The sequence below is a fragment of the Leptodactylus fuscus genome, chromosome 9 (assembly GCF_031893055.1).
Source record: "Leptodactylus fuscus isolate aLepFus1 chromosome 9, aLepFus1.hap2, whole genome shotgun sequence".
NCBI classification, from domain to species: Eukaryota; Metazoa; Chordata; class Amphibia; order Anura; family Leptodactylidae; genus Leptodactylus; species Leptodactylus fuscus.
In genome coordinates, this window is record NC_134273.1 from 87,287,329 (window position 1) to 87,313,319 (window position 25,991).

The following is a 25,991-nucleotide window of genomic DNA, read 5'->3' on the forward strand; positions in this document are numbered from 1 at the left end:
GTCTGGTCCACCTGACCGTCTCAGCTCTGCTGCATAGCACAACCTCAGTCTACTCCACCTGACTGTCTCAGCTCTGCTGCATAGCATAACCTCAGTCTGGTCCACCTGACTGTCTCAGCTCTGCTGCATAGCACAACCTCAGTCTGGTCCACCTGACCGTCTCAGCTCTGCTGCATAGCATAACCTCAGTCTGGTCCACCTGACCGTCTCAGCTCTGCTGCATAGCAGAACCTCAGTCTGGTCCACCTGACCGTCTCAGCTCTGCTGCATAGCACAACCTCAGTCTACTCCACCTGACTGTCTCAGCTCTGCAGCATAGCACAACCTCAGTCTACTCCACCTGACTGTCTCAGCTCTGCAGCATAGCATAACCTCAGTCTGGTCCACCTGACTGTCTCAGCTCTGCTGCATAGCATAACCTCAGTCTGGTCCACCTGACCGTCTCAGCTCTGCTGCATAGCATAACCTCAGTCTGGTCCACCTGACCGTCTCAGCTCTGCTGCATAGCAGAACCTCAGTCTGGTCCACCTGACCGTCTCAGCTCTGCTGCATAGCACAACCTCAGTCTGGTCCACCTGACCGTCTCAGCTCTGCTGCATAGCATAACCTCAGTCTGGTCCACCTGACCGTCTCAGCTCTGCTGCATAGCAGAACCTCAGTCTGGTCCACCTGACCGTCTCAGCTCTGCTGCATAGCACAACCTCAGTCTGGTCCACCTGACCGTCTCAGCTCTGCTGCATAGCACAACCTCAGTCTACTCCACCTGACTGTCTCAGCTCTGCTGCATAGCACAACCTCAGTCTACTCCACCTGACTGTCTCAGCTCTGCTGCATAGCACAACCTCAGTCTGGTCCACCTGACCGTCTCAGCTCTGCTGCATAGCACAACCTCAGTCTGGTCCACCTGACCGTCTCAGCTCTGCTGCATAGCACAACCTCAGTCTGGTCCACCTGACCGTCTCAGCTCTGCTGCATAGCACAACCTCAGTCTACTACACCTGACCGTCTCAGCTCTGCTGCATAGCACAACCTCAGTCTGGTCCACCTGACCGTCTCAGCTCTGCTGCATAGCACAACCTCAGTCTGGTCCACCTGACCGTCTCAGCTCTGCTGCATAGCATAACCTCAGTCTGGTCCACCTGACTGTCTCAGCTCTGCTGCATAGCACAACCTCAGTCTGGTCCACCTGACCGTCTCAGCTCTGCTGCATAGCATAACCTCAGTCTGGTCCACCTGACTGTCTCAGCTCTGCAGCATAGCACAACCTCAGTCTACTCCACCTGACTGTCTCAGCTCTGCTGCATAGCACAACCTCAGTCTGGTCCACCTGACTGTCTCAGCTCTGCTGCATAGCACAACCTCAGTCTACTCCACCTGACCGTCTCAGCTCTGCTGCATAGCATAACCTCAGTCTACTCCACCTAACCGTCTCAGCTCTGCTGCATAGCACAACCTCAGTCTACTCCACCTGACCGTCTCAGCTCTGCTGCATAGCACAACCTCAGTCTGGTCCACCTGACCGTCTCAGCTCTGCTGCATAGCACAACCTCAGTCTACTCCACCTGACTGTCTCAGCTCTGCTGCATAGCACAACCTCAGTCTACTCCACCTGACCGTCTCAGCTCTGCTGCATAGCACAACCTCAGTCTACTCCACCTGACCGTCTCAGCTCTGCTGCATCGCACAACCTCAGTCTGGTCCACCTGACTGTCTCAGCTCTGCTGCATAGCACAACCTCAGTCTACTCCACCTGACCGTCTCAGCTCTGCTGCATAGCACAACCTCAGTCTACTCCACCTGACCGTCTCAGCTCTGCTGCATAGCACAACCTCAGTCTGGTCCACCTGACCGTCTCAGCTCTGCTGCATAGCACAACCTCAGTCTACTCCACCTGACCGTCTCAGCTCTGCTGCATAGCACAACCTCAGTCTACTCCACCTGACCGTCTCAGCTCTGCTGCATAGCATAACCTCAGTCTACTCCACCTGACTGTCTCAGCTCTGCTGCATAGCATAACCTCAGTCTGGTCCACCTGACCGTCTCAGCTCTGCTGCATAGCACAACCTCAGTCTACTCCACCTGACCGTCTCAGCTCTGCTGCATAGCATAACCTCAGTCTACTCCACCTGACCGTCTCAGCTCTGCTGCATAGCACAACCTCAGTCTGGTCCACCTGACCGTCTCAGCTCTGCTGCATAGCACAACCTCAGTCTGGTCCACCTGACTGTCTCAGCTCTGCTGCATAGCATAACCTCAGTCTACTCCACCTGACCGTCTCAGCTCTGCTGCATAGCACAACCTCAGTCTACTCCACCTGACTGTCTCAGCTCTGCTGCATAGCACAACCTCAGTCTACTCCACCTGACTGTCTCAGCTCTGCTGCATAGCATAACCTCAGTCTGGTCCACCTGACTGTCTCAGCTCTGCAGCATAGCACAACCTCAGTCTACTCCACCTGACTGTCTCAGCTCTGCTGCATAGCACAACCTCAGTCTGGTCCACCTGACCGTCTCAGCTCTGCTGCATAGCACAACCTCAGTCTGGTCCACCTGACTGTCTCAGCTCTGCTGCATAGCATAACCTCAGTCTGGTCCACCTGACCGTCTCAGCTCTGCTGCATAGCACAACCTCAGTCTACTCCACCTGACCGTCTCAGCTCTGCTGCATAGCACAACCTCAGTCTGGTCCACCTGACTGTCTCAGCTCTGCTGCATAGCATAACCTCAGTCTGGTCCACCTGACCGTCTCAGCTCTGCAGCATAGCACAACCTCAGTCTGGTCCACCTGACTGTCTCAGCTCTGCTGCATAGCACAACCTCAGTCTACTCCACCTGACCGTCTCAGCTCTGCTGCATAGCACAACCTCAGTCTACTCCACCTGACCGTCTCAGCTCTGCTGCATAGCACAACCTCAGTCTACTCCACCTGACCGTCTCAGCTCTGCTGCATAGCACAACCTCAGTCTACTACACCTGACCGTCTCAGCTCTGCTGCATAGCACAACCTCAGTCTACTACACCTGACCGTCTCAGCTCTGCTGCATAGCACAACCTCAGTCTGGTCCATTTCACCACCTAAGCACTACTACATATGTGACAAGGCCAGTTCTGCTGCCTCTGACACGACACACTCATCTCTGCTCTACCATATAACGCCATTCACCCGCACTGTCTCCCGTCTGGCTCTTTGTCTCCGCATCCCTCCCTCCTCAGTCTCTGATTTGGCTGCACTGAGCGGCAGGAGAAGCCAAGGATCCTGTTTCCCAATTCTCCAGGCGTCTCTGGCTAACCCGCCCCTGACTCCTCTACATATGTAATGGGGGGCAGCGTGTCAGGCGGCCGCTCCGCAGTAACCCCTTCACTGCTGATATATACACGGTCACCCTCTTGTCACATTGGGTCGTGGTTGCTGCAGCGGTGACTGACGGGGGGTCGTGTGGCAGTTTCCGGGGACACAAATGTTCTCTATTACATTATATTACATATGAGGGGCTGCCGCTGCTCCAGACTCCTCTTTAGGGGATCCATAGACAATCAATATGGCCGCCATTTATCTAATCCAGGACCATCTCACTATATTGTATCCTGTGGGGTGTGAGCAGCGGTCATTTGGGTGGGGGTCCAGATTTTGTCCTCGATGCTGCGCCCTGTTCTATAGGGCTCTGCAGTATTGGCTGTTTGGCGATGGCTCCTGCACGGTAACGTCCACTGTTTTGCAGAGATGTCGGACGGTCCTGACTCCAGAATGCGGCTCTTTTTCGCCGTCACCTTGGTAACTCTGGGATCGGCTCCAGCCGGATCATGCATGACTGCAGAACAATATTTAACTCTCTGGAATATTCTGCATCTTGGCCGGAGCCGGTGACGGGTCATGTGTCTGGTCCGGAGGTTTAGAGGGGGCAGATCAGGGGGGGAGCGGAGGGATTATGGAATCCTAAAATAGTCTGAGAAGGTGCATGTGTATAAAGAGAGAAATGTCATAGATTGTGCAAGGTAGAGAAAACTGCAATAATACGCATCATATAATACTGCTAGACCAGCGCTAAATAAAACCGCCACATAACAGTAATATAGGCTACACAGAAATCTGCCATAAAGTTGCCGTATAATCTACATTTATATATATAATACAACTGTACATTCCTATATAGTCTCCATATAATACTGCCATATAGTGCTCATATAATATTACCGCACAGTGCTCACATAATGTTATTGAACTGTGAGATATAATATTGCTGTACAATATGAATATAATACCACTATACTGTGCTGAATTACATTGCCATATAGTCTCCATATAATACTGCCGTATAGTGCTGATATAATATTACCGTATCGTGCTCCCAGTTTATTGCACTGAATTTGCCATACAGTATGTATATAATACTACTAGATGGTGGTGAACTACAATGTCCTGTATTTTCCATATAATACTGCCATACAGTGTCTACATAGTATTGTCATACAGTGAACATACAGTGGGTATATAATTCTCCCTCTATATGTTGTCAGATTGCTTTACTTCATCGTCCGCACACCATACCGCCATATAGTGCAAGTTGTCATGTAAAATAAAGACATAACATTGGCTCACAGTTTCTGTATAATACCGCTATGCCGTATAGTCTATGTAGTTCTGCCATACAGTGTCATTATTACAGCTATATAACGATGTAATGCTGCCATATAGTTTCCACATGTCTAGCTCTAGGCAGCGCCCAAATAATAAATCTATATAAAGTTTACATAATACCGCCATATGGTGCCGCATATTTGGCTATAATCTGCTGTTTTTCTACTTTAGGTTTTCCACTGGGGTGCAGTAAATGTTTTTCACCAAAAGGTGTCAGTGTTGTAGCCCCAGGGCAGTATCATCTGACATCCTGGTGTGGGCAGGGACAACTAGTGGCCGCAGAGAGTATTACACAAAATATTTGCATTACTAATGTATGATATGGCTGTATGATCTGAAAGGGGAGGTGATCAGGAATTTGTGCCCTCAGTGACTGTATGGGCTGTGTGGTATTTGTAGTACGTCCCCCCTCCCCCTACACTTTGCCCGGGCAATTAGACTGAAAAGCCGTCCGATAGTCCAAGCTCAGCACGGCCGCCATTACAGCGAGTCTTCTGCTGGCTCAGTAAATCCTGCGATCAATCCGCTCGCTGCCTTTGGACAGGTTATTGATTCCTGTTACCGCTAAATGGTTAATGGAGCGCAGGGTTATTTATGGAGGAGGGTTCGTTGCTTTGTATCGGCTTTCGTGTGGAATATTTTAGTTCTTGCTTTTATGTTTCACCAGGAGAAGATAAGGAATGTTCCGGTGACTCCGCGCTCGGCGGCGCTCGGCGGCGGGGGATTCAATTTCCTCTTTTCTAAAGACTAAAGGATAATGTTATGGGAATACCCGGGGAGCGGAGATAAGCGGCAGCGCAGATATCACTGAAGGCACCGGCTCCCGCTGCTTAAAGGAGAACCCCGCCTAAAACAATGCACAATAAAGCCCATGGGCCGCGCTCCGATAAGGCGCTGTATCTAGTCCTTACATTGTTATATGGCGTCTGTGTGTAGTATCAGTGGTTGTCATTGTAGCCTGAGCTGGAAGGAACCTGTGATAACACTTCTCCCTCCTTCCCTATGACAACACTTATTGCCTCTTCCCCAATTCTTCACCTACATAACACTTCTCACCATTGACATAGCTTTTTGACTCTTCCCCATGCTAACACTTCTTACATCTTCCCTATGACAACACTTCTTGCTTTTCCCCTATGATAACACTTCTTACATCTTCCCCATGATAACACTTCTTATGTCTTCCCTATGACAACACTTCTTATGTCTTCCATATCACAACACTTCTTGCTCCTCCCCGTCATAACACTTCTTGCCTCTTCCCCTTGACCCCTCTTGTCACAGCTGAGGATTTGTTACAGTTGCATTCAGCAGCCGGACTCTTTCTCCTGTTCTGAGCTTGTTACCATTTTCAGGTACAATGTATCATAGGTTCGGATTCTTTAGACTTGCTACATTGTAACAAACCTTCAGCCGCATTCTACTCCATGATATATAAAGCTGTATTGTGTGCGGTGTGTGTGACTCAGCTGCACCTGTCATGGCCGCCGCGGCCCACAGATGGGGTGTTGCTCCCAGTGGGGCACTTTGGTGCAGACTCCTCAGAGCTTGTCATGTATGTGCCTGGCTATTGTGCAGCCCGCAGTGATCTCAGCGGCTTCTTCTTCTTCTCCTGCGCTTCCTCGGCCTCCTCCTAAGATCTCTGCAGCCGCTGCGCCTTCCTTGTGCTCCCGCAGAGCTTCTAATTACAGATTACAAAATTACTTGGAACTAAAATAAGAGCCGGAAACGCAGCTTTAAAGGCGCAGGCTCTGAGGGCGAGGTGTCAGGTTATCTGCCGGGACACAAAGCTGCTGCCAAGGGAATCCCCGGTGGATCAATCTGCAGAGATCTAACTGCAGCACAGAGCGGCACACTAGACTCTGCGCAGCGCGGCTTTCATGGCGTCCTCCTGATACGCGCCGTCTCTTTACTCTGTCTCTAAGGGCTGAGCCACATGTGTGCGGTTCAAGTAGCAATTATAGCAAATCCAAGCATTGTAATTTATCCTGAGAGTCCCGGGCAAAGGACGAAACTGCCACAATGTGACACGTAGTGCACTTAACCCTTCTGCTAGGGAAAAGGCCGAAACATACAGTATAGCAGAATTGTATTATGATCATGTCAAGTGGTTGGATCATGTTGGGGGTTGTAGTGCAGGAATACAACTTGCTCCCTATTTTGCAGCTCGGTCTTTGATACTCTACATATTAGTAGGGGCCACAAACACGAATGGTCCACAGTTTTGCTTGCCAACATTATGAGCCAAAGATTTGGGAGAGCGGTGCATTCACACTCTTTTTTGGGACATGCATTGTGCTGGCCACGCTCTTCTAGATGTGACCCACAATGTGCTCATGTCACATATAACATGACAGCGGACAAGGGAACGTTGTGCCGGGCGCTGGAGATTCGCTGACCTTGCGGGACTCTGGACTTTCCAGTTGGCCCCTATGGTCTATAATCCTGAGCACACCCTGCAGGAGGCCATACTGTGATACTGATATGACAGGACGGGGTGCAGAGGACGCCTGATCTCCGCGGTGCGGTGCAGATCCTTGTTGTCAGCAGAGGATACAAGGAGGGGGGGGTTATTAGCTGGAGCTATGAGGACATTGTACAGAGAAGGTGGGGTAGGCCCTGAGGACATTCTAGGGCAGCTGTCCAAGGTCCTGACAAGAACCCAAAGCAAGGTCCAGATGTTGAGTCGTCCCTAATGGCAGTAACTATGGCTGATATACATTGTACAGGAGCCAATATATTAATTGCACTTATGTAATGGAGCAAAACGAATACAGAAAGAATTGAGCGGATTGTAGAAAATGACAATACGTACAGAATAGTGGAAAGAACTAGTGCGGACATTGACAATATATACATGAGGATACATACATAACGTTTGCAGTGTTGTTATGTGTATGGCACAATAAATGGAGGCTTTAAGGTTCTGCTTGACATGTCGTGAATGGACTTGTGGGACTACAAGTACCAGCCTGGTCCCTCTCTCATATGAAGACAGTTTGGAAGTAGCAGAAAGGTCTTGTTGTATATGGAAACAGTCAGCAGACAGCGTTGTCATGTGAGGGCGCCCTGGTCCTTCTTACCCTGTGTTTACCTAGATAATTGTCCTGGAATAAGACAAGGAATGACATTGAGATTCTGTGTCCTGGTTGTGGAGAACAGGTGCGCCCTCCTGTGCGGGGCAATGACTTGACCTCCTTCTCAAGGCTTCATCTCCTGCCAGCCCAGATATTAATGGTGTACCTGGAGGGCAGCGTGTTTGACCGTCCCCTTTCTATGTTTGCCTCTCTGCAGAGATCCGCAGCCAGCTGGTGGAACAGTTTAAGTGCCTGGAGCAACAATCCGAGTCCCGGCTGGCCCTTCTCCAGGACCTGCAAGAGTTTTTCCGCAGGAAAGCAGAGATAGAACTGGAATATTCCCGCAGCTTGGAGAAATTGGCCGAGAGGTTTTCCTCCAAGGTCCGCAGCGCCCGGGAGCAGCATCACTTCAAGTAAGCACAAGAACGTGAGGGGTTAATGTTCCAGCACGTGCGGCCATAATAAGCCTGTATAGGTCATCAGTCATTTTCAGATGTTTTGAGGCATAAATGTCCTAAAATAACTTGCCCTTTATTTGCTGCCGGTTGGACGGACAGATCTATGGGATGCTACGTTTGCGTCTTGCAGTTTCCATTTGCTGTATATGTAAGCTCCCGGCACAAGCACCAAACATATCCAGAGTCCCCTGGTCACCCGGCGGAGGCCCAAAGAGTCTCATTGGACTCTGATATATTGGTATCGCTCTATTTCTGCTGTATCTAGTAGTGTAGTCGCTGCTCTATCGCAGGGAGGGGGATCCTTAACAGGAGAAAAACCCACAAAAAACAAGAAAGTAACAAAAAACAAGAAAGTAACAAAAAACAACAACAAAGTAACAAAAAACAACAAGAAAATAACGTGTATCTGATCACAGGCGGAGGGGCCCGCAGGTATTGTCATCTCCTATTGGGGGAGCTATAGGTCCCTGACACCTCTACAGTGGCTTTATGGAAAACCCGATGTCTCTGGCTTCCCTTAGCATGCTGGGGCCTGTAGTCCGCCTTGGTCCAGGCTCTGTTGTGATGTCACTCCCTGCCCCTGTATTTCTTCTCTTAGTGGATTACTGAACTCGATTTCCATTGATTTTGTGTCTTATGAGAATTAGCCGCTATTATTATAGGACAGTGATGAATGCGGCGGCCGGACGACTGACGCTTGTTATTTACTGCGCAGGTGGAGGCGTACACAGTGCAGCATTTACTTACACGCCCGGCTCTAGACTATTTATATCTAGCAATATTTGGGAATGATGGATCACAAGTCAAGGAGCCTCCATTAAAGCGACAACCCATAGGAGTTGTCACCCAGCTTTCCCGGAGCCTGGAATGACAGATCTGGCTTGTCTTGCAGTGATATAGGAAGTTTTAGCCATAGGAGCCTTGTAAAGGCCGACATCACCATCAATAACAGATACAGCTCAGTAATAGCAGCGTCCATATATTGTGGATCTTACCCAGCTTTCCCAGGGCCCTGAATTGCAAATGTAGATGGGATATTGCAACTAGGCATGCTTGCCTCTCGGGGATTTAGGGGCCCCCCATGTTAGAGAGGTAATGACAACCCTGTTGGTGGTCACCCAGCTTTCCAGGGACAGATATAATATTTCATACATGTCACTTCTCAGGAAGGATCAGCACCTCCTGTCTCCGGTCAACTGTTGGTATCTGGTTCTGTCCCAGACCCGGCGTGAGAGTAAAGACCACGCCACGCTGAACGACATCTTCCTCAATAACGTCATTGTCAGGCTGTCACACATCAGCGAGGATGTCATCAGACTCTTCAAGAAGGTGAGGAGGAGTGGGAGGAGGTGCAGTCATTTCCTTAGGAAAGTCTGCCAGCTGCTGCTCCCTCTCTATGGGGGGCGCCATAGACGTGTATGTGGATGGTCCTATACAAGCCCCAGCACAGAACATGAAGTGTTGCCTTGGGGGCACAGGAGCTGCAGTCAAGTCTATTGTATATAGTGGTTGAATGTTTCTCCACTATCTTGCAGAGTAAAGACATTGGTCTGCAGATGCACGAGGAGCTGGCCAAGGTCACAAATGAGCTGTATACGGTGAGTGTCCTCCGCTGGCGTTCCTATGTGTATGCCTGGTATTGTGACGGCATAGTCTGACCCTTCTTATTGTGCAGGTGATGAAGACGTATCACATGTACCATGCAGAAAGTATCAACGCCGAGAGCAAACTGAAGGACGCAGAGAAGCAGGAGGAGAAACAGTTCAGCAAATCTGCAGAGCTCGGGCCCAACGCCCTGCGCCACGAAGACAGACAGCAGAGGCGCAGCTCTGCCAAAAAAATCGAAAAGATGAAGGAGAAGGTGGGGGTGCTGTATACTGCAGGCATGAGAGGGTTAACAGCCTCAGACTGCAGCTCTAGATATATAAGGAGTATACCCACCTTACATAAATATACCAGAAGTGTGCTCTCGATGCAGGAGGCACCTCAGGGACCTTGGTTCTAGTAAGGGAGCCCCAATATAGCACTGACATAATCAGGAGCACTAGAAACAAGAAATGCAAGTTGCAAATGTAATTCCAAGATACTTTGTTTCCATTTTTCACCATTTTCATGATCTCAGCTTGCTGTCAGTGAATGGACTCCTGGCTGAACCTTGTTCATGTGCGCAGAGCACAGGTGCAAATTATCAAGATTGGATGTAACTGTAACACACCTTCAGCTGTATAAAGTATTCGGTGTGTACAGGTCTTTGCACAATGGTTACATCTGCAAGCGGAGATATAGAGAGTGGTGGATAGTGGAATACAAAGCAAGCGGAGATATAGAGAGTGGTGGATAGTGGAATACAAAGCAAGCGGAGATATAGAGAGTGGTGGATAGTAATATACAAAGCAAGCGGAGATATAGAGAGTGATGGATAGTAATATACAAAGCAAGCGGAGATATAGAGAGTGGTGGATAGTAATATACAAAGCAAGCGGAGATATAGAGAGTGGTGGATAGTAATATACAAAGCAAGCGGAGATATAGAGAGTGGTGGATAGTAATATACAAAGCAAGCGGAGATATAGAGAGTGTTGGATAGTAATATACAAAGCAAGCGGAGATATAGAGAGTGGTGGATAGTAATATACAAAGCAAGCGGAGATATAGAGAGTGGTGGATAGTAATATACAAAGCAAGCGGAGATATAGAGAGTGGTGGATAGTAGTATACAAAGCAAGCGGAGATATAGAGAGTGGTGGATAGTAGTATACAAAGCAAGCGGAGATATAGAGAGTGATGGATAGTAATATACAAAGCAAGCGGAGATATAGAGAGTGATGGATAGTAATATACAAAGCAAGCGGAGATATAGAGAGTGATGGATAGTAATATACAAAGCAAGCGGAGATATAGAGAGTGATGGATAGTAATATACAAAACAAGCGGAGATATAGAGAGTGGTGGATAGTAATATACAAAGCAAGCGGAGATATAGAGAGTGGTGGATAGTAATATACAAAGCAAGCGGAGATATAGAGAGTGGTGGATAGTAATATACAAAGCAAGCGGAGATATAGAGAGTGGTGGATAGTAATATACAAAGCAAGCGGAGATATAGAGAGTGGTGGATAGTAATATACAAAGCAAGCGGAGATATAGAGAGTGGTGGATAGTAATATACAAAGCAAGCGGAGATATAGAGAGTGGTGGATAGTAATATACAAAGCAAGCGGAGATATAGAGAGTGATGGATAGTAATATACAAAGCAAGCGGAGATATAGAGAGTGATGGATAGTAATATACAAAGCAAGCGGAGATATAGAGAGTGGTGGATAGTAATATACAAAGCAAGCGGAGATATAGAGAGTGGTGGATAGTAATATACAAAGCAAGCGGAGATATAGAGAGTGATGGATAGTAATATACAAAGCAAGCGGAGATATAGAGAGTGATGGATAGTAATATACAAAGCAAGCGGAGATATAGAGAGTGGTGGATAGTAATATACAAAGCAAGCGGAGATATAGAGAGTGGTGGATAGTAGTATACAAAGCAAGCGGAGATATAGAGAGTGATGGATAGTAATATACAAAGCAAGCGGAGATATAGAGAGTGATGGATAGTAATATACAAAGCAAGCGGAGATATAGAGAGTGGTGGATTGTAATATACAAAGCAAGCGGAGATATAGAGAGTGGTGGATAGTAATATACAAAGCAAGCGGAGATATAGAGAGTGGTGGATAGTAATATACAAAGCAAGCGGAGATATAGAGAGTGGTGGATAGTAATATACAAAGCAAGCGGAGATATAGAGAGTGGTGGATAGTAGTATACAAAGCAAGCGGAGATATAGAGAGTGATGGATAGTAATATACAAAGCAAGCGGAGATATAGAGAGTGATGGATAGTAATATACAAAGCAAGCGGAGATATAGAGAGTGGTGGATTGTAATATACAAAGCAAGCGGAGATATAGAGAGTGGTGGATAGTAATATACAAAGCAAGCGGAGATATAGAGAGTGGTGGATTGTAATATACAAAGCAAGCGGAGATATAGAGACTGATGGATAGTAATATACAAAACAAGCGGAGATATAGAGAGTGATGGATAGTAATATACAAAGCAAGCGGAGATATAGAGAGTGGTGGATAGTAATATACAAAGCAAGCGGAGATATAGAGAGTGGTGGATAGTAATATACAAAGCAAGCGGAGATATAGAGAGTGGTGGATAGTAATATACAAAGCAAGTGGAGATATAGAGAGTGGTGGATAGTAATATACAAAGCAAGCGGAGATATAGAGAGTGATGGATAGTAATATACAAAGCAAGCGGAGATATAGAGAGTGGTGGATAGTAATATACAAAGCAAGCGGAGATATAGAGAGTGGTGGATAGTAATATACAAAGCAAGCGGAGATATAGAGAGTGGTGGATTGTAATATACAAAGCAAGCGGAGATATAGAGAGTGGTGGATAGTAATATACAAAGCAAGCGGAGATATAGAGAGTGGTGGATAGTAGTATACAAAGCAAGCGGAGATATAGAGAGTGATGGATAGTAATATACAAAGCAAGCGGAGATATAGAGAGTGGTGGATAGTAATATACAAAGCAAGCGGAGATATAGAGAGTGGTGGATTGTAATATACAAAGCAAGCGGAGATATAGAGAGTGGTGGATAGTAATATACAAAGCAAGCGGAGATATAGAGAGTGGTGGATAGTAATATACAAAGCAAGCGGAGATATAGAGAGTGATGGATAGTAATATACAAAGCAAGCGGAGATATAGAGAGTGGTGGATAGTAATATACAAAGTGCATCAAAATGTTGCAGAGCATTTTATAATACACTGACCCTTGGCTGCCAGGAAGAGCTATCAGAGGGAGGCGGTAGGATCCTGCAAGTGATGGGAGAAGTTCCCCGCTGTCTACATACAGAACAATCCTTCAGTCACCTATAAATGGGGTTGTTTTCTTCTACGTTCCGGGTGATCCGATGGTGGGATCTGTCCTCGGAGTTCTGTCATTTCTTCTCTCTGCTCAGTGCTTTGGGTTTTAGGAGATGTCAGTTTGCTTTGTTGCCCGGTCTCGCCTCGTGTCGATTTCCACCACATTTTCCCATTCTCCTTCCGTTTCTTCTATTTGACGTTTTTTTCCTCCTAATTTTAGAGACAAGCCAAATACTCGGAGAATAAGCTGAAGTGCACCAAGGCCAGGAATGAGTATCTGCTGAATCTGGCGGCCACCAATGGATGTATCGGCAAGTACTACATCCACGACGTGTCCGACCTCATCGATGTGAGTGCCCGGAGCGCCGCCAGCCCACATTGCAAATGTTTTCATGGGATTTCCAATCTTTTGTGAATAAATCATTGTGTAATGTAAAGTCTGGCATTGGGGGAGATTTATATCGTGCACCCGGGATCTGACGTAGACGAGGGATATTGTTGTGCACATGCAAGGTCCTAAATGTGCATCACAACCCCGGGCGATGCTGGGACGCCGGAGGGCCGACATATTCATGCAAGTTTTCAGTGTACCGCACTGTGGAGTATGTTGGTGCTATAGAAATGGGTAACACTTATAAAATACTCTGCCGTAATACATCTCATAGCTAAATGTCTGTTACCATTGTATCCAGTCTAGAAAATCCTCTGTGTGCTGAGCAGCCGGAAGCCCAGATTGGGTTGTGTTGCTGATACCTACAGACGATTGTCATACTGGATACAACTGTAACAAAGTCTCAGCTGTGAGCAGGACTTGGTGTGAATGGTTTTGCAGCCCAATAGTGTAATAGAGTGTTACATTATAGATGTATTTGCAGTGGTAAGGTTTGTGAGCGGTTTTCCCCCGTTTCCCGGCACTTCCCTGTCGCTGCTGGCGGGGAAGCAGATGGCCCCATTCCCCGGCTCTCAGCTGCCTGATGATGATGGCGGCCGCGCTCCTCTAATTACCTCCTCTATGTGACAATGTAAGGCGAGGACCGCGGTCGGCCCAGGCCAGAGCCCAGGTGTTCAGTGCGCTCCCCTGAGACACGCTTAGGTTATATGTATGTGCACATACCGTGGCCTGTCAGTTGTCACTGCTTGATTTATATTCATTGCAGGAGGGTTACACAGATGTGAACTTGCCTTTGTCATTCTTCTTATGTGGTGGCTATGAAAGTCATTGTCTTGTGTAATGGAGAGTTCTAGTCTCAGAATCATCATCATCAATAACACTAATTACATTGTTTCCTGATATGTATCGTTACAGCCGGGCACTTATTTAGTTACTTTGCATACATGGCGCCTTGTTTTTTTGCTCTGCGCTTTATTTATCACACATTTTTCCAGATTTTCTGCTGCCCTCGCTATTGTTCTATTTTGTCGGGGAAAGAGAACGTGGCCACGATGGCGTTTCTTTTCTCGCCATATTCCTAACTTGCGCCATTTTCACTCCCGTGCATTTATTGATGTCACAAATCCAAAGCTTTACGTCTTCCGTTTGTTACATCTGTATCTGTACGTTGCAGATTTTGTCACCACATCTCTGTCTTTGGCTTCTCTCTTTCTGCCAGTGCTGTGACCTGGGTTTTCACGCCAGTCTTGCCCGCACTTTCCGCACGTACCTGTCTGCTGAGTATAACCTGGAGACTTCCCGGCACGAAGGTCTGGACATCATTGAGAATGCGGTGGATAATCTGGACGCTCGCAGCGACAAGCATAAGGTCATGGACTTGTGCAACCAGGTTTTCTGTCCTCCCCTGAAGTTTGACTTCCAGCCGCACATGGGCGATGAGGTAAGTTGTCGCGCTGTTTTCTTTTGTCCTCCCGGGTTTGAGGGTTCACTAACTTTTGATGCCGTTCTGCAGGTGTGCCAGGTGAGCGCTCAGCAGCCGGTACAGATGGAGCTCCTGGTGCGTTACCATCAGCTACAATCCCGCCTGATGACGCTGAAGATTGAGAATGAGGAGGTGACTGCAACGTATTGTACTATGTAATACCGTCCTTATTAATGGGTGGCACTATCCCTCCAGGCCCATGGTGATGTTGGTGACTAGCTGTCAGGGATGGTGCATGCTCAGGAGCTGGGTATGTGAGCTATAGCATGCAGCCGGTGAGGATTGGACCCGCTTTGATTCCCCCAATCAGCCCTTTAGATGCAGCCGTCAGTCTGCAGCATCTAAGTGGTTAACTAGAAGGCCATCCTGCTTTCATCCCCTTGGTGTCAATGGGTTTGTATAGCAGCCGTAACCCCATAACCATCCTTACGTGTAAAATAAAGATGATAGAATGAAAACCCTCTGTGGCACCAAGGGGTTAATTGATATGAGCTCGGCGCTCGGCGTTTATCCTGCGGGCAGCCCGTATATTCTACGTCCGCTTTTATGTTCTCACATTGTAACAGAAAGCTCCCCCTCTGCAGATTTGGTGTTAATAGAGTTGGCAGATGAGGTGATTAAACATTGCGCCGCCCCCGGGCATCCACTATCAATCCCATTCTCTGCTCTCTCCCGATTGCGCTTTGTTTTGCATATGAAATTACTGTAAGTCCTTGAGTCGTCCTCGCCTGTCAACTTAATAATAATTGTCTTCGGCGATGTCTTGGAAAGATGGGTGACAACAAATGAAAGTTCATACATGTACCCAGCTTTCCCAGAGTACTACTGTAGATACCTAACATTTCTAGTCACGCACGGATACATCTCCTGTTATTATACTTAAATTTGAAGCCCAGGACTTTAGGAAAGCTGAGTGACAACTCAGTGGACATAACCCCCCCCCCAATGCAGCTTTGCACTGATGAGACCCCTAAAACAGCAGTAAGCAGATGAGACCCTCTTCTTTTTGGGAGAGATACTCTGTCTTGGTTATATTCCTAGATAATGCTATTAGGTTTTATGAAAACCATGCATTGATCCATAGGGCGTTACATTCCATAAGGTGGCGCTAGAGCAAGTTTCTCTTTTCTACCAAGGATTCATTTGCATATTCCTTGCACAGTAGTACTAGGCAAGAATACCATTCAGGACTGTAGGAAAGCTGTGTATTGTAAGCTGATCCTTCTGATTTTCCCCCAGCTAGGCCAGTAATGCCTCCGCTCCCTCTCCAGCCTCCATAGACATGAACCATCAATGTCTAATGGCCGCCTAATGGCTGTGGTGCCTCAATTATTCATGACATTGTATTGGGTTTATAGTAATACATTAGGTAGAGCGCCGGCTGTACGTGACCTCATCTGATCCCACTGTGTCTGCCGAGCAGGTGAGGAAGACCTTGGACGCCACCATGCAAACCTTGCAGGACATGTTGACGGTTGAGGATTTTGACGTATCTGACGCCTTCCAGCACAGCCGATCCACCGAGTCCATCAAATCTGCTGCCTCTGAGACTTACATGAGCAAGCTGAATATCTCCAAGAGAAGGGCCAACCAGCAGGAGACCGAGAGCTTCTACTTCTCGGTAAGAGAGCCGGGAGTCACCAGGAGCCGGACTGAATGAGGTCATGGAGTAGGACAAATACACTCGCCCGCCTAAATGAGATAGTAACAGAGGAGCAAATTCATTTATCCAGACCTAATGCTGAGCAACCTTCCAATTACACTTCCCAGATCCTGCGCCTGCACAATGTCATCTATCTCCGCACTGTAATACAGCAGAGTAATGTAATAGATTCACCAGAATACTCCAATTTAGGAAGTAAATTCCTGAGGAGAGATGAATTAGATGTACAGAGCAGTTCCATAGAGAGATAATACTGACATCTGTGCTGTAGTAATCACCTATATATATGTCTAGATCTGTTATGTATATAGTGCTGTATATGTTCATCTCCATTCGCTCTCTTCCGTCTTCCAGAAATTTAAGGAGTATCTGAATGGCAGTAATCTCATCACTAAGCTGCAGGCCAAGCACGATCTCCTAAAACAGGCCCTAGGAGAAGGTAAGGGAGGCCGAGACGGGAACAAGCTCAGGTGACCACGGGTGTACTCTGTATGTGCCATGTAATCTATATGTACTGTGCACTCTGCTGTGGTCTCTTATACATACTGTGCGCTCTATACATGTTGTGCACTATATACATGCTGTGCAATATATACATGCTGTGCACTCTGCTGTGGTCTGTTATCCATGCCGTGTTTTCTTATCCATGTATGACCCCCTGATGTCTCCCCATCACATTGATATGATGTTTCTGTCTCTTTTCAGGAGAGAGAGCCAACTATGGGACGACAAGGTGAGCGCTCCCTGTATGTGGTGTAGTACAAGACCAGGGGCCGCTCCGAGCCTTTACAAGCCATTAGGGTCACTGACCGGCCACATCACACGCAGTATTTCAGTATTTTGCCACTTCCTATTGAATGTTCTTGTGTTAGCTCAGGAGTTTCTTTTCAAAATATGTTTCTGGAAAGTAGGACTGTAGAACTAGAGTATATAGTGATACACGTATGGCTGCAAGAAGTATTGACTAGCCCGGCCTAGATGTCCTCACACATGTCTACTAAGGATTTGCCTCTGAACTCCCTTCAGTCTTCCTTCATTTTCTTTTAGCCTCCCATTTCATTTCATAAAAACCTTCTGTTGTAGCCTCTCCTTCCATGTTGTTGTAGCCCAGTCTCCCCTTCTGTAGTAGCATCTCCTTCCATGTTGTTGTAGCCCAGTCTCCCCTTCTGTAGTAGCATCTCCTTCCATGTTGTTGTAGCCCAGTCTCCCCTTCTGTTGTAGCCTCTCCTTCCATGTTGTTGCAGCCCTGTCTCTCCTTCTGTTGTAGCCTCTCCTTCCATGTTGTTGTAGCCCTGTCTCTCCTTCTGTTGTAGCCTCTCCTTCCATGTTGTTGCAGCCCTGTCTCTCCTTCTGTTGTAGCCTCTCCTTCCATGTTGTTGTAGCCCTGTCTCCCCTTCTGTTGTAGCCTCTCCTTCCATGTTGTTGTAGCCCAGTCTCCCCTTCTGTTGTAGCCTCTCCTTCCATCTTGTTGTAGCCCAGTCTCTCCTTCTGTTGTAGCCTCTCCTTCCATGTTGTTGTAGCCCAGTCTCCCCTTCTGTTGTAGCCTCTCCTTCCATCTTGTTGTAGCCCAGTCTCCCCTTCTGTTGTAGCTTCTCCTTCCATGTTGTTGTAGCCCAGTCTCTCCTTCTCTTGTAGCCTCTCCTTCCATGTTGTTGTAGCCCAGTCTCCCCTTCTGTTGTAGCCTCTCCTTCCATCTTGTTGTAGCCCAGTCTCCCCTTCTGTTGTAGTCTCTCCTTCCATGTTGTTGTAGCCCTGTCTCCCCTTCTGTTGTAGCCTCTCTTTCCATGTTGTTGTAGCCCAGTCTCCTGTTCTTTTGTTGCATTTTACAGACTTTTCCCACATTATTATTGACAGATTATTCCATTTCCCTTAGGCCCCCAAGTCTTCCCCCCAAACCTCAGAAAATGAGGAAGCCCCGTCCTCGCTCCCTTTATAACCACATGCTCTTTAATGGGAATATGGAGCAGTTCATCCAGGTACTGGTGGTCGCTGTGTGGGCTCTGAGTCTGCTGCTCTCTGTGACTCTCTCGCACGGCTTCCTCCTCGCCTATAGCTCTCCGCACTAATCTCAGCCTCTGCGCCTCTTCTCTGATGCTATCCTATAGGTTTCTGCTTTTGCGGACATGGGGTATCAGAAATCTGCAGAACCGTATAGGTTGTGGCCACAGGGGTCCATGATGATTGTCACCCAGCTTTCTATAGCGTAGAAAAGCATATCTGCCTAGTTATTTAGTGTTCTGAGCAGAGATGATGTATTTCAGCCATATTTCCTAAGGCTTCGGTTGTTGGATCCAGGGACAGGTGGGTGGATTTGCACAATAGTTCTATACTGAAAGCTGAGTCCAGGGCGGACCGATGGGTCATGTGGTCGGGTACGGCGCACTCCGCTGACCCACTGCAACGCCATCCATGGCTGCTCGCTGTAACTTCTTATTGCCTTGCAGCATAACCTTCAGATCTTATGTGTACAGGGACGAGCCATCAGATGACTGATCTGTGCCGCTCAGCAGCAAAATATCCCCCAGGAGAAGGGAACAGAGACCTGAAGATGAATTTTTAAACCCTTCAGAATATTTGATGTCTTCAGGAAACACAAGCTTTGCCATTTCTGCTCTCACATTATTACTGTCTGGATGTTATAGAACCAGAATAGTGACTGTTACAATGTATCAGTGCGGGCAAAATGTATCCGGGCAGGAGACAGATTTATATATGTTGTTGTCTTGGCTGGATACATTTGTAGCTGCGGCAGAGAACAAGTGCAGGACTTTCGGGTAATAATGTAAGATTTCCTATGTCAGCGCTGCAGTTCTTCCCCTGGCCGGGCGTTGCAGTACAGTCAGACATCACTGACCTACATTCTGCCGGGTGCTGGAAGCTCCTGTCTCTGACGCTGTTTGTCATGTCTTCCACGTCTCGCAGGAGGAAGCCGTATCCCCAGCCAGGCCAGAGCAGCATCTAGTCATGTTATAAATAACTAGATGGAGATCTGCGTTGGTCATGCCAAGTCTTGGCGGTTTTTCCATTTTTATTCTTGGTTTATTGGCTGCCATGAGAAAAAAAAAAGAAAATCATTTTCTGTAGTAAATCTAAAATTATACTGCGGCCGATGAGTGATGATGCCGGAGTGATTCACGTCCATTCATACATGTGTCAGGGAGGCGGAAAGTGGGAAGTCAGAGACCGAAGATAACACAGTGGAAACAGCAGTAGCACAGAGTATTTCAGGAAAGAAGTGCAGGGTCTTCAGCAGCGACGCCTTGGACCCCCACCGAACAGCTGCAGCGTTCAAGTGACTGCCGTGTCGTCTTAAGTGAATACCAAGCACAGCGCCATACATCGTATAGTGGCTATGTTTGGTAGCGCAGCTCGACCCTATTTACATGAATGGGACTGAGCTGCCATCATGCCATATGTCGAGTGAATGTGATGTCACAGGCCTGTGAAGTGCTAGCTCAGCGGAGTGCGGCTTCAGGCGGCAGGTCTATGGGGTCCCTGGTGGGCGACCCCACCACTCATATAGTCATGACCTCTCTTATGGAAAGGTCATCTATAGGTAACTCTCAGAAAACCCTTTGAGGAGGTCACAGAGTCGCTACCAGGAGAATAGAGTGCTGATCACCCCCCAAGGTGTGGTCCCCAGCAACACAGAGTATTTCAGGAGGAAAGACATCTGAATTTCTAGGAGGTCACAGACAAAGTTCTAGAGAAGAATGAGTAGACTTTACAGCAGCGCAGCTTCATAGAACATGTCTGCAAGGTGGTCATGTGCATTTAGCATTACTATCAGTTCTTTCTTCTCCTAAAAGACTCTGTGCTGCTGTAAAGTCTCTGTAAATCTTCCCGTGTGCCCGTCTTTTGCTCCTGACTCTGCTGACTGTTCCTTCTCCTCTCTTTGTCTCTCTGGCTGTCGCTGCTGAATCTGCTGTGTGTTTGTGTTTGTTACTGTCACCAGAGGACGGAGGAATACTCGCACCAGGAACCAGGTATTATAGTGTTTCTCTGACCTCACTTATGACATGACGTCGACCTCACGACATGATGACCAGGATGACCGCACGCTCCACGACTGTCGGCAGTAACGGCAGCCATATCAGTTATGTACCCCGTCCTATGCATAGTATTTTATTGGAGAAACAGCTGCCAGCCATTAGATTGTCCAAACCCACCATGTTATGATATGGGGAGAAAGGTGGGTGGGGGGAGGGGCACACAGTAAGAGGTATATAGAGAAAGCAGGACAAAGTATTTCAGGAGAGGACTGAGCTGATATAAGGCGGGGAAGTGACCTAATGCGGTAGAAGACACGACTGACTGGTCACAATATGGAATGACCTAGAGCGACGGGTCCTGGGTGTAGGTGACAATGTATCGGCGACCATTACCTGCTGAATGTATTCTCTTACTTGCAGGATTCTGGTCAGGCCATCCCTTTGGTGGTTGAGAGTTGCATCCGATACATCAATTTATACGGTGAGTGTGACGCGGCTTATTCTGTGCTTGTGTCAGGTGTTAGTACAAGGGGGTGTATGGGGTGTATGGGGTGCACATCCTTGCACAGGGGTCGTCTTCTGTCTGTGTCGGCCCCAGATTGTCCTGCTATAAGTCCTATTATTAATGGCTGCGCTGTCTGCTCTGTGCAGGTCTCCAGCAGCAAGGAATATTCCGCGTTCCTGGATCTCAAGTTGAAGTGAACGATATCAAGAATTCTTTTGAGAGAGGTAAGTGACTGCGGAGAAAGATCCGTGAGCGGCTCCGACACTGGATCATACAGGAACACAAGAGTCCGGCTGTATAAATGGCTGGTGCTGACCGGGTATCACCCACATGAAGGTATTTGGAGATTTGATATTGTTTGGTTGTGTCATGGCCGACACATAATAGCGATCATGTAGTACACAGTATATGACATGGAGGGAAGTATTAGCAAAGATAGAGACAATCCAAGTGTATCACTGTCATGTCTGTGTGTCCAGGAGAAGACCCGCTGGTGGAGGATCACAGCGAGCGAGACATTAACTCTGTGGCCGGGGTCCTCAAGTTGTATTTCCGGGGTCTGGAGAATCCGCTCTTTCCCAAAGAAAGGTTCCAAGACTTGATGTCGACAATCAGTGAGTAGTGCCGGGGCCACGACTACAATGTAAGGGATATAAGTCTGTATACTGAGCAGTAATGGCCTGTGTCACATCACGTGTGGGCTGAATTACAGGCGGAATCCTCTTACTCTTCTGGTTGTCCTTTAATGGCCGCTAACTTTGTGCTGTTTCAATTACAGAGATCGAGAACATGTCGGAGCGGGTCCATCACATCCGTCAGATCCTCATCACGTTGCCCCGAGTCGTCCTGGTGGTGATGAGATATCTCTTCGCCTTCCTCAACCAGTGAGTCAAGGGAAGGAATGGGGGCAAAGCAAGGCTTGTGGGAGAGAAGGGGGTCGGAGCCGCTAGTCACATAATATGGAAGACCCCGACCCTGGGATCAGTAATGAAATCCCCCTGAAAGCAGCCGTCTTACTATACAAGTATAAGCTCTGCAATATATATATATATATATGTATACCCCAGATACAGCGGGAAATACATCTGATGAGTGAAGGAGTCTATGGTGTGTGAATACGCCCTTATCGTAGTACAGACTGAAGTAACAGGTAGATAGCGCCATGTGCTGGCTAAAATACCAATGACCATGGACTCCAGATTGAATGAGGCTGAGCTGCAAATAGGTCATGTAACATCACACGGCTAGTGGGCAACCTGTGCGGCTTCACACAGCTGAGCAATCTAGTGTTTAGGTCCCTGAAATCCCCTTTAAGCCTTGGGGTACGTGGGTGGTATCGGCCATCACTGTTCCCGTACAGACTTTCTTACCAGTGGGGTATTCATATCTCATATGGCAACACTTTTTTTACTCTGCGATGTCTTTCAGTCTGTCCCAGTACAGCGACGAGAACATGATGGATCCTTACAACCTGGCCATCTGCTTTGGCCCCACATTAATGCCAATCCCTGATGGACAAGACCCCGTGTCCTGCCAGGCGCACGTCAATGAGGTCATCAAGTCCATCATCATTAACCATGAACTCATCTTCCCTTCTCAACGTGAACTGGAGGGGCCGGTGTATGAGAAGTGCATGACCGGGGGCGAGGAGTACTGGTACGTGCCGTCACACTGACTATAGCACTATATATATATTATATCCTGTACATGGTGTATACATACATAATCTCCCCATATCCCAGAACATAAAAGGGGGTTAAGGGAAACAAAGAAGAGAATCTTGTCTGGGGCTTGTGTAGGGATTTAAGTGAATAGGACTGGAATTTAGATTCCTTTATAATATTAGCAAGAAACAGAATTTAGACCAGCAGCCATATTGATTTGTTATGTCTCCATATAGCGATAGCCCACACAGTGAGCCGGGTGCTATAGATGAGACTGACCATGATAACGGCACAGAACCCCACACCAGTGATGAAGGTAAGCCACAAACACCCACAACATATACTATACTGCACTGTACTATACTATACTATACTACACAGTACTGTACTATACTATACTGTACTATTCTATACTGTACTGCACTGTAATATACTATACTACACAGTACTATACTATACTGCACTGTAATATACTATACTACACAGTACTATACTATACTGCACTGTACTATACTATACTGCACTGTACTATACTATACTGTACTATTCTATACTGTACTGCACTGTAATATACTATACTACACAGTACTATACTATACTGCACTGTACTATACTATACTGCACTGTACTATACTATACTGCACTGTACTATACTATACTGCACTGTAATATACTATACTACACAGTACTATACTATACTGCACTGTACTATACTATACTGCACTGTAATATACTATACTACACAGTACTATACTATACTGCACTGTACTATACTATACTGCACTGTAATATACTATACTACACAGTACTATACTATACTGCACTGTACTATACTATACTGCACTGTAATATACTATACTACACAGTACTATACTGCACTGTACTATACTATACTGCACTGTACTATACTATACTGCACTGTACTATACTATACTACACAGTACTATACTATACTGCACTGTACTATACTATACTGCACTGTACTATACTATACTGCACTGTACTATACTATACTGCACTGTACTATACTATACTGCACTGTACTATACTATACTGCACTGTAATATACTATACTACACAGTACTATACTATACTGCACTGTACTATACTATACTGCACTGTAATATACTATACTACACAGTACTATACTATACTGCACTGTACTATACTATACTGCACTGTAATATACTATACTACACAGTACTATACTATACTGCACTGTACTATACTATACTGCACTGTACTATACTATACTGCACTGTACTATACTATACTGCACTGTACTATACTATACTACACAGTACTATACTATACTGCACTGTACTATACTATACTGCACTGTACTATACTATACTACACAGTACTATACTATACTGCACTGTAATATACTATACTACACAGTACTATACTATACTGCACTGTACTATACTATACTGCACTGTAATATACTATACTACACAGTACTATACTATACTGCACTGTAATATACTATACTACACAGTACTATACTATACTGCACTGTACTATACTATACTGCACTGTAATATACTATACTACACAGTACTATACTATACTGCACTGTACTATACTATATTGCACTGTACTATACTATACTGCACTGTAATATACTATACTACACAGTACTATACTATACTGCACTGTAATATACTATACTACACAGTACTATACTATACTGCACTGTACTATACTATACTGCACTGTAATATACTATACTACACAGTACTATACTATACTGCACTGTACTATACTATACTGCACTGTACTATACTATACTGCACTGTACTATACTATACTACACAGTACTATACTATACTGCACTGTACTATACTATACTGCACTGTACTATACTATACTACACAGTACTATACTATACTGCACTGTAATATACTATACTACACAGTACTATACTATACTGCACTGTAATATACTATACTACACAGTACTATACTATACTGCACTGTACTATACTATACTATACTACACAGTACTGTACTATACTATACTGTACTATTCTATACTATACTGCACTGTACTATACTGCACTGTAATATACTATACTGCACTGTAATATACTATACTACACAGTACTATACTATACTGCACTGTACTATACTATACTGCACTGTACTATACTATACTACACTGTAATATACTATACTACACAGTACTATACTATACTGCACTGTACTATACTATACTATACTATACTACACAGTACTGTACTATTCTATACTGTACTGCACTGTACTATACTATACTGCACTGTACTATACTATACTGCACTGTAATATACTATACTACACAGTACTATACTATACTGCACTGTACTATACTATACTGCACTGTACTATACTGCACTGTACTATACTATACTGCACTGTAATATACTATACTACACAGTACTATACTATACTGCACTGTACTATACTATACTGCACTGTAATATACTATACTACACAGTACTATACTATACTGCACTGTAATATACTATACTACACAGTACTATACTATACTGCACTGTACTATACTATACTGCACTGTAATATACTATACTGCACTGTACTATACTATACTGCACTGTACTATACTATACTGCACTGTAATATACTATACTGCACTGTACTATACTATACTGCACAGTACTATACTATACTGCACTGTACTATACTATACTGCACTGTACTATACTATACTGCACTGTACTATACTATACTACACAGTACTATACTATACTGCACTGTAATATACTATACTGTACTATACTATACTGCACTGTAATATACTATACTACACAGTACTATACTATACTGCACTGTACTATACTATACTGCACTGTACTATACTATACTGCACTGTAATATACTATACTGTACTATACTATACTGCACTGTACTATACTATACTGCACTGTAATATACTATACTGTACTATACTATACTGCACTGTACTATACTATACTGCACTGTACTATACTATACTGCACTGTACTATACTATACTGCACTGTACTATACTATACCTTGTGAATACTATTGCAGGAAGTCATCACTTATGAGTATTCGGTCTCTACTTTTTTGCACAATGTTGGTGAAGATTAGAAACAGAAATCAGACATTGCCTGATGTGTCCATATAGTGGCCGATATGTCCATCTAGTG

At 45.9% G+C, this 25,991-nt stretch overlaps 1 protein-coding gene across 2 annotated transcripts in view; it reads left to right on the forward strand.

The window, feature by feature from the left end:
* The window catches only part of SRGAP3 (SLIT-ROBO Rho GTPase activating protein 3), a 61,488-nt gene that overhangs the window by 31,493 nt on the left and 4,004 nt on the right, over window positions 1–25,991 (forward strand). Inside the window, exons 2-18 of one of the 2 annotated variants that reach the window (XM_075286957.1) lie at window positions 7,930–8,125; window positions 9,337–9,499; window positions 9,706–9,768; window positions 9,846–10,031; window positions 13,337–13,465; window positions 14,727–14,948; window positions 15,021–15,122; window positions 16,414–16,611; window positions 17,008–17,092; window positions 17,359–17,386; window positions 18,527–18,629; window positions 21,066–21,126; window positions 21,297–21,374; window positions 21,630–21,764; window positions 21,929–22,034; window positions 22,579–22,806; window positions 23,051–23,130. In XM_075286957.1, coding sequence (XP_075143058.1) covers window positions 7,930–8,125; window positions 9,337–9,499; window positions 9,706–9,768; window positions 9,846–10,031; window positions 13,337–13,465; window positions 14,727–14,948; window positions 15,021–15,122; window positions 16,414–16,611; window positions 17,008–17,092; window positions 17,359–17,386; window positions 18,527–18,629; window positions 21,066–21,126; window positions 21,297–21,374; window positions 21,630–21,764; window positions 21,929–22,034; window positions 22,579–22,806; window positions 23,051–23,130 — 2,163 coding nt within the window. Of the gene's footprint in view, window positions 1–7,929; window positions 8,126–9,336; window positions 9,500–9,705; window positions 9,769–9,845; window positions 10,032–13,336; window positions 13,466–14,726; window positions 14,949–15,020; window positions 15,123–16,413; window positions 16,612–17,007; window positions 17,093–17,358; window positions 17,387–18,526; window positions 18,630–20,608; window positions 20,640–21,065; window positions 21,127–21,296; window positions 21,375–21,629; window positions 21,765–21,928; window positions 22,035–22,578; window positions 22,807–23,050; window positions 23,131–25,991 lie in introns of both variants that reach the window. The other variant, XM_075286958.1, reaches the window with a different exon arrangement.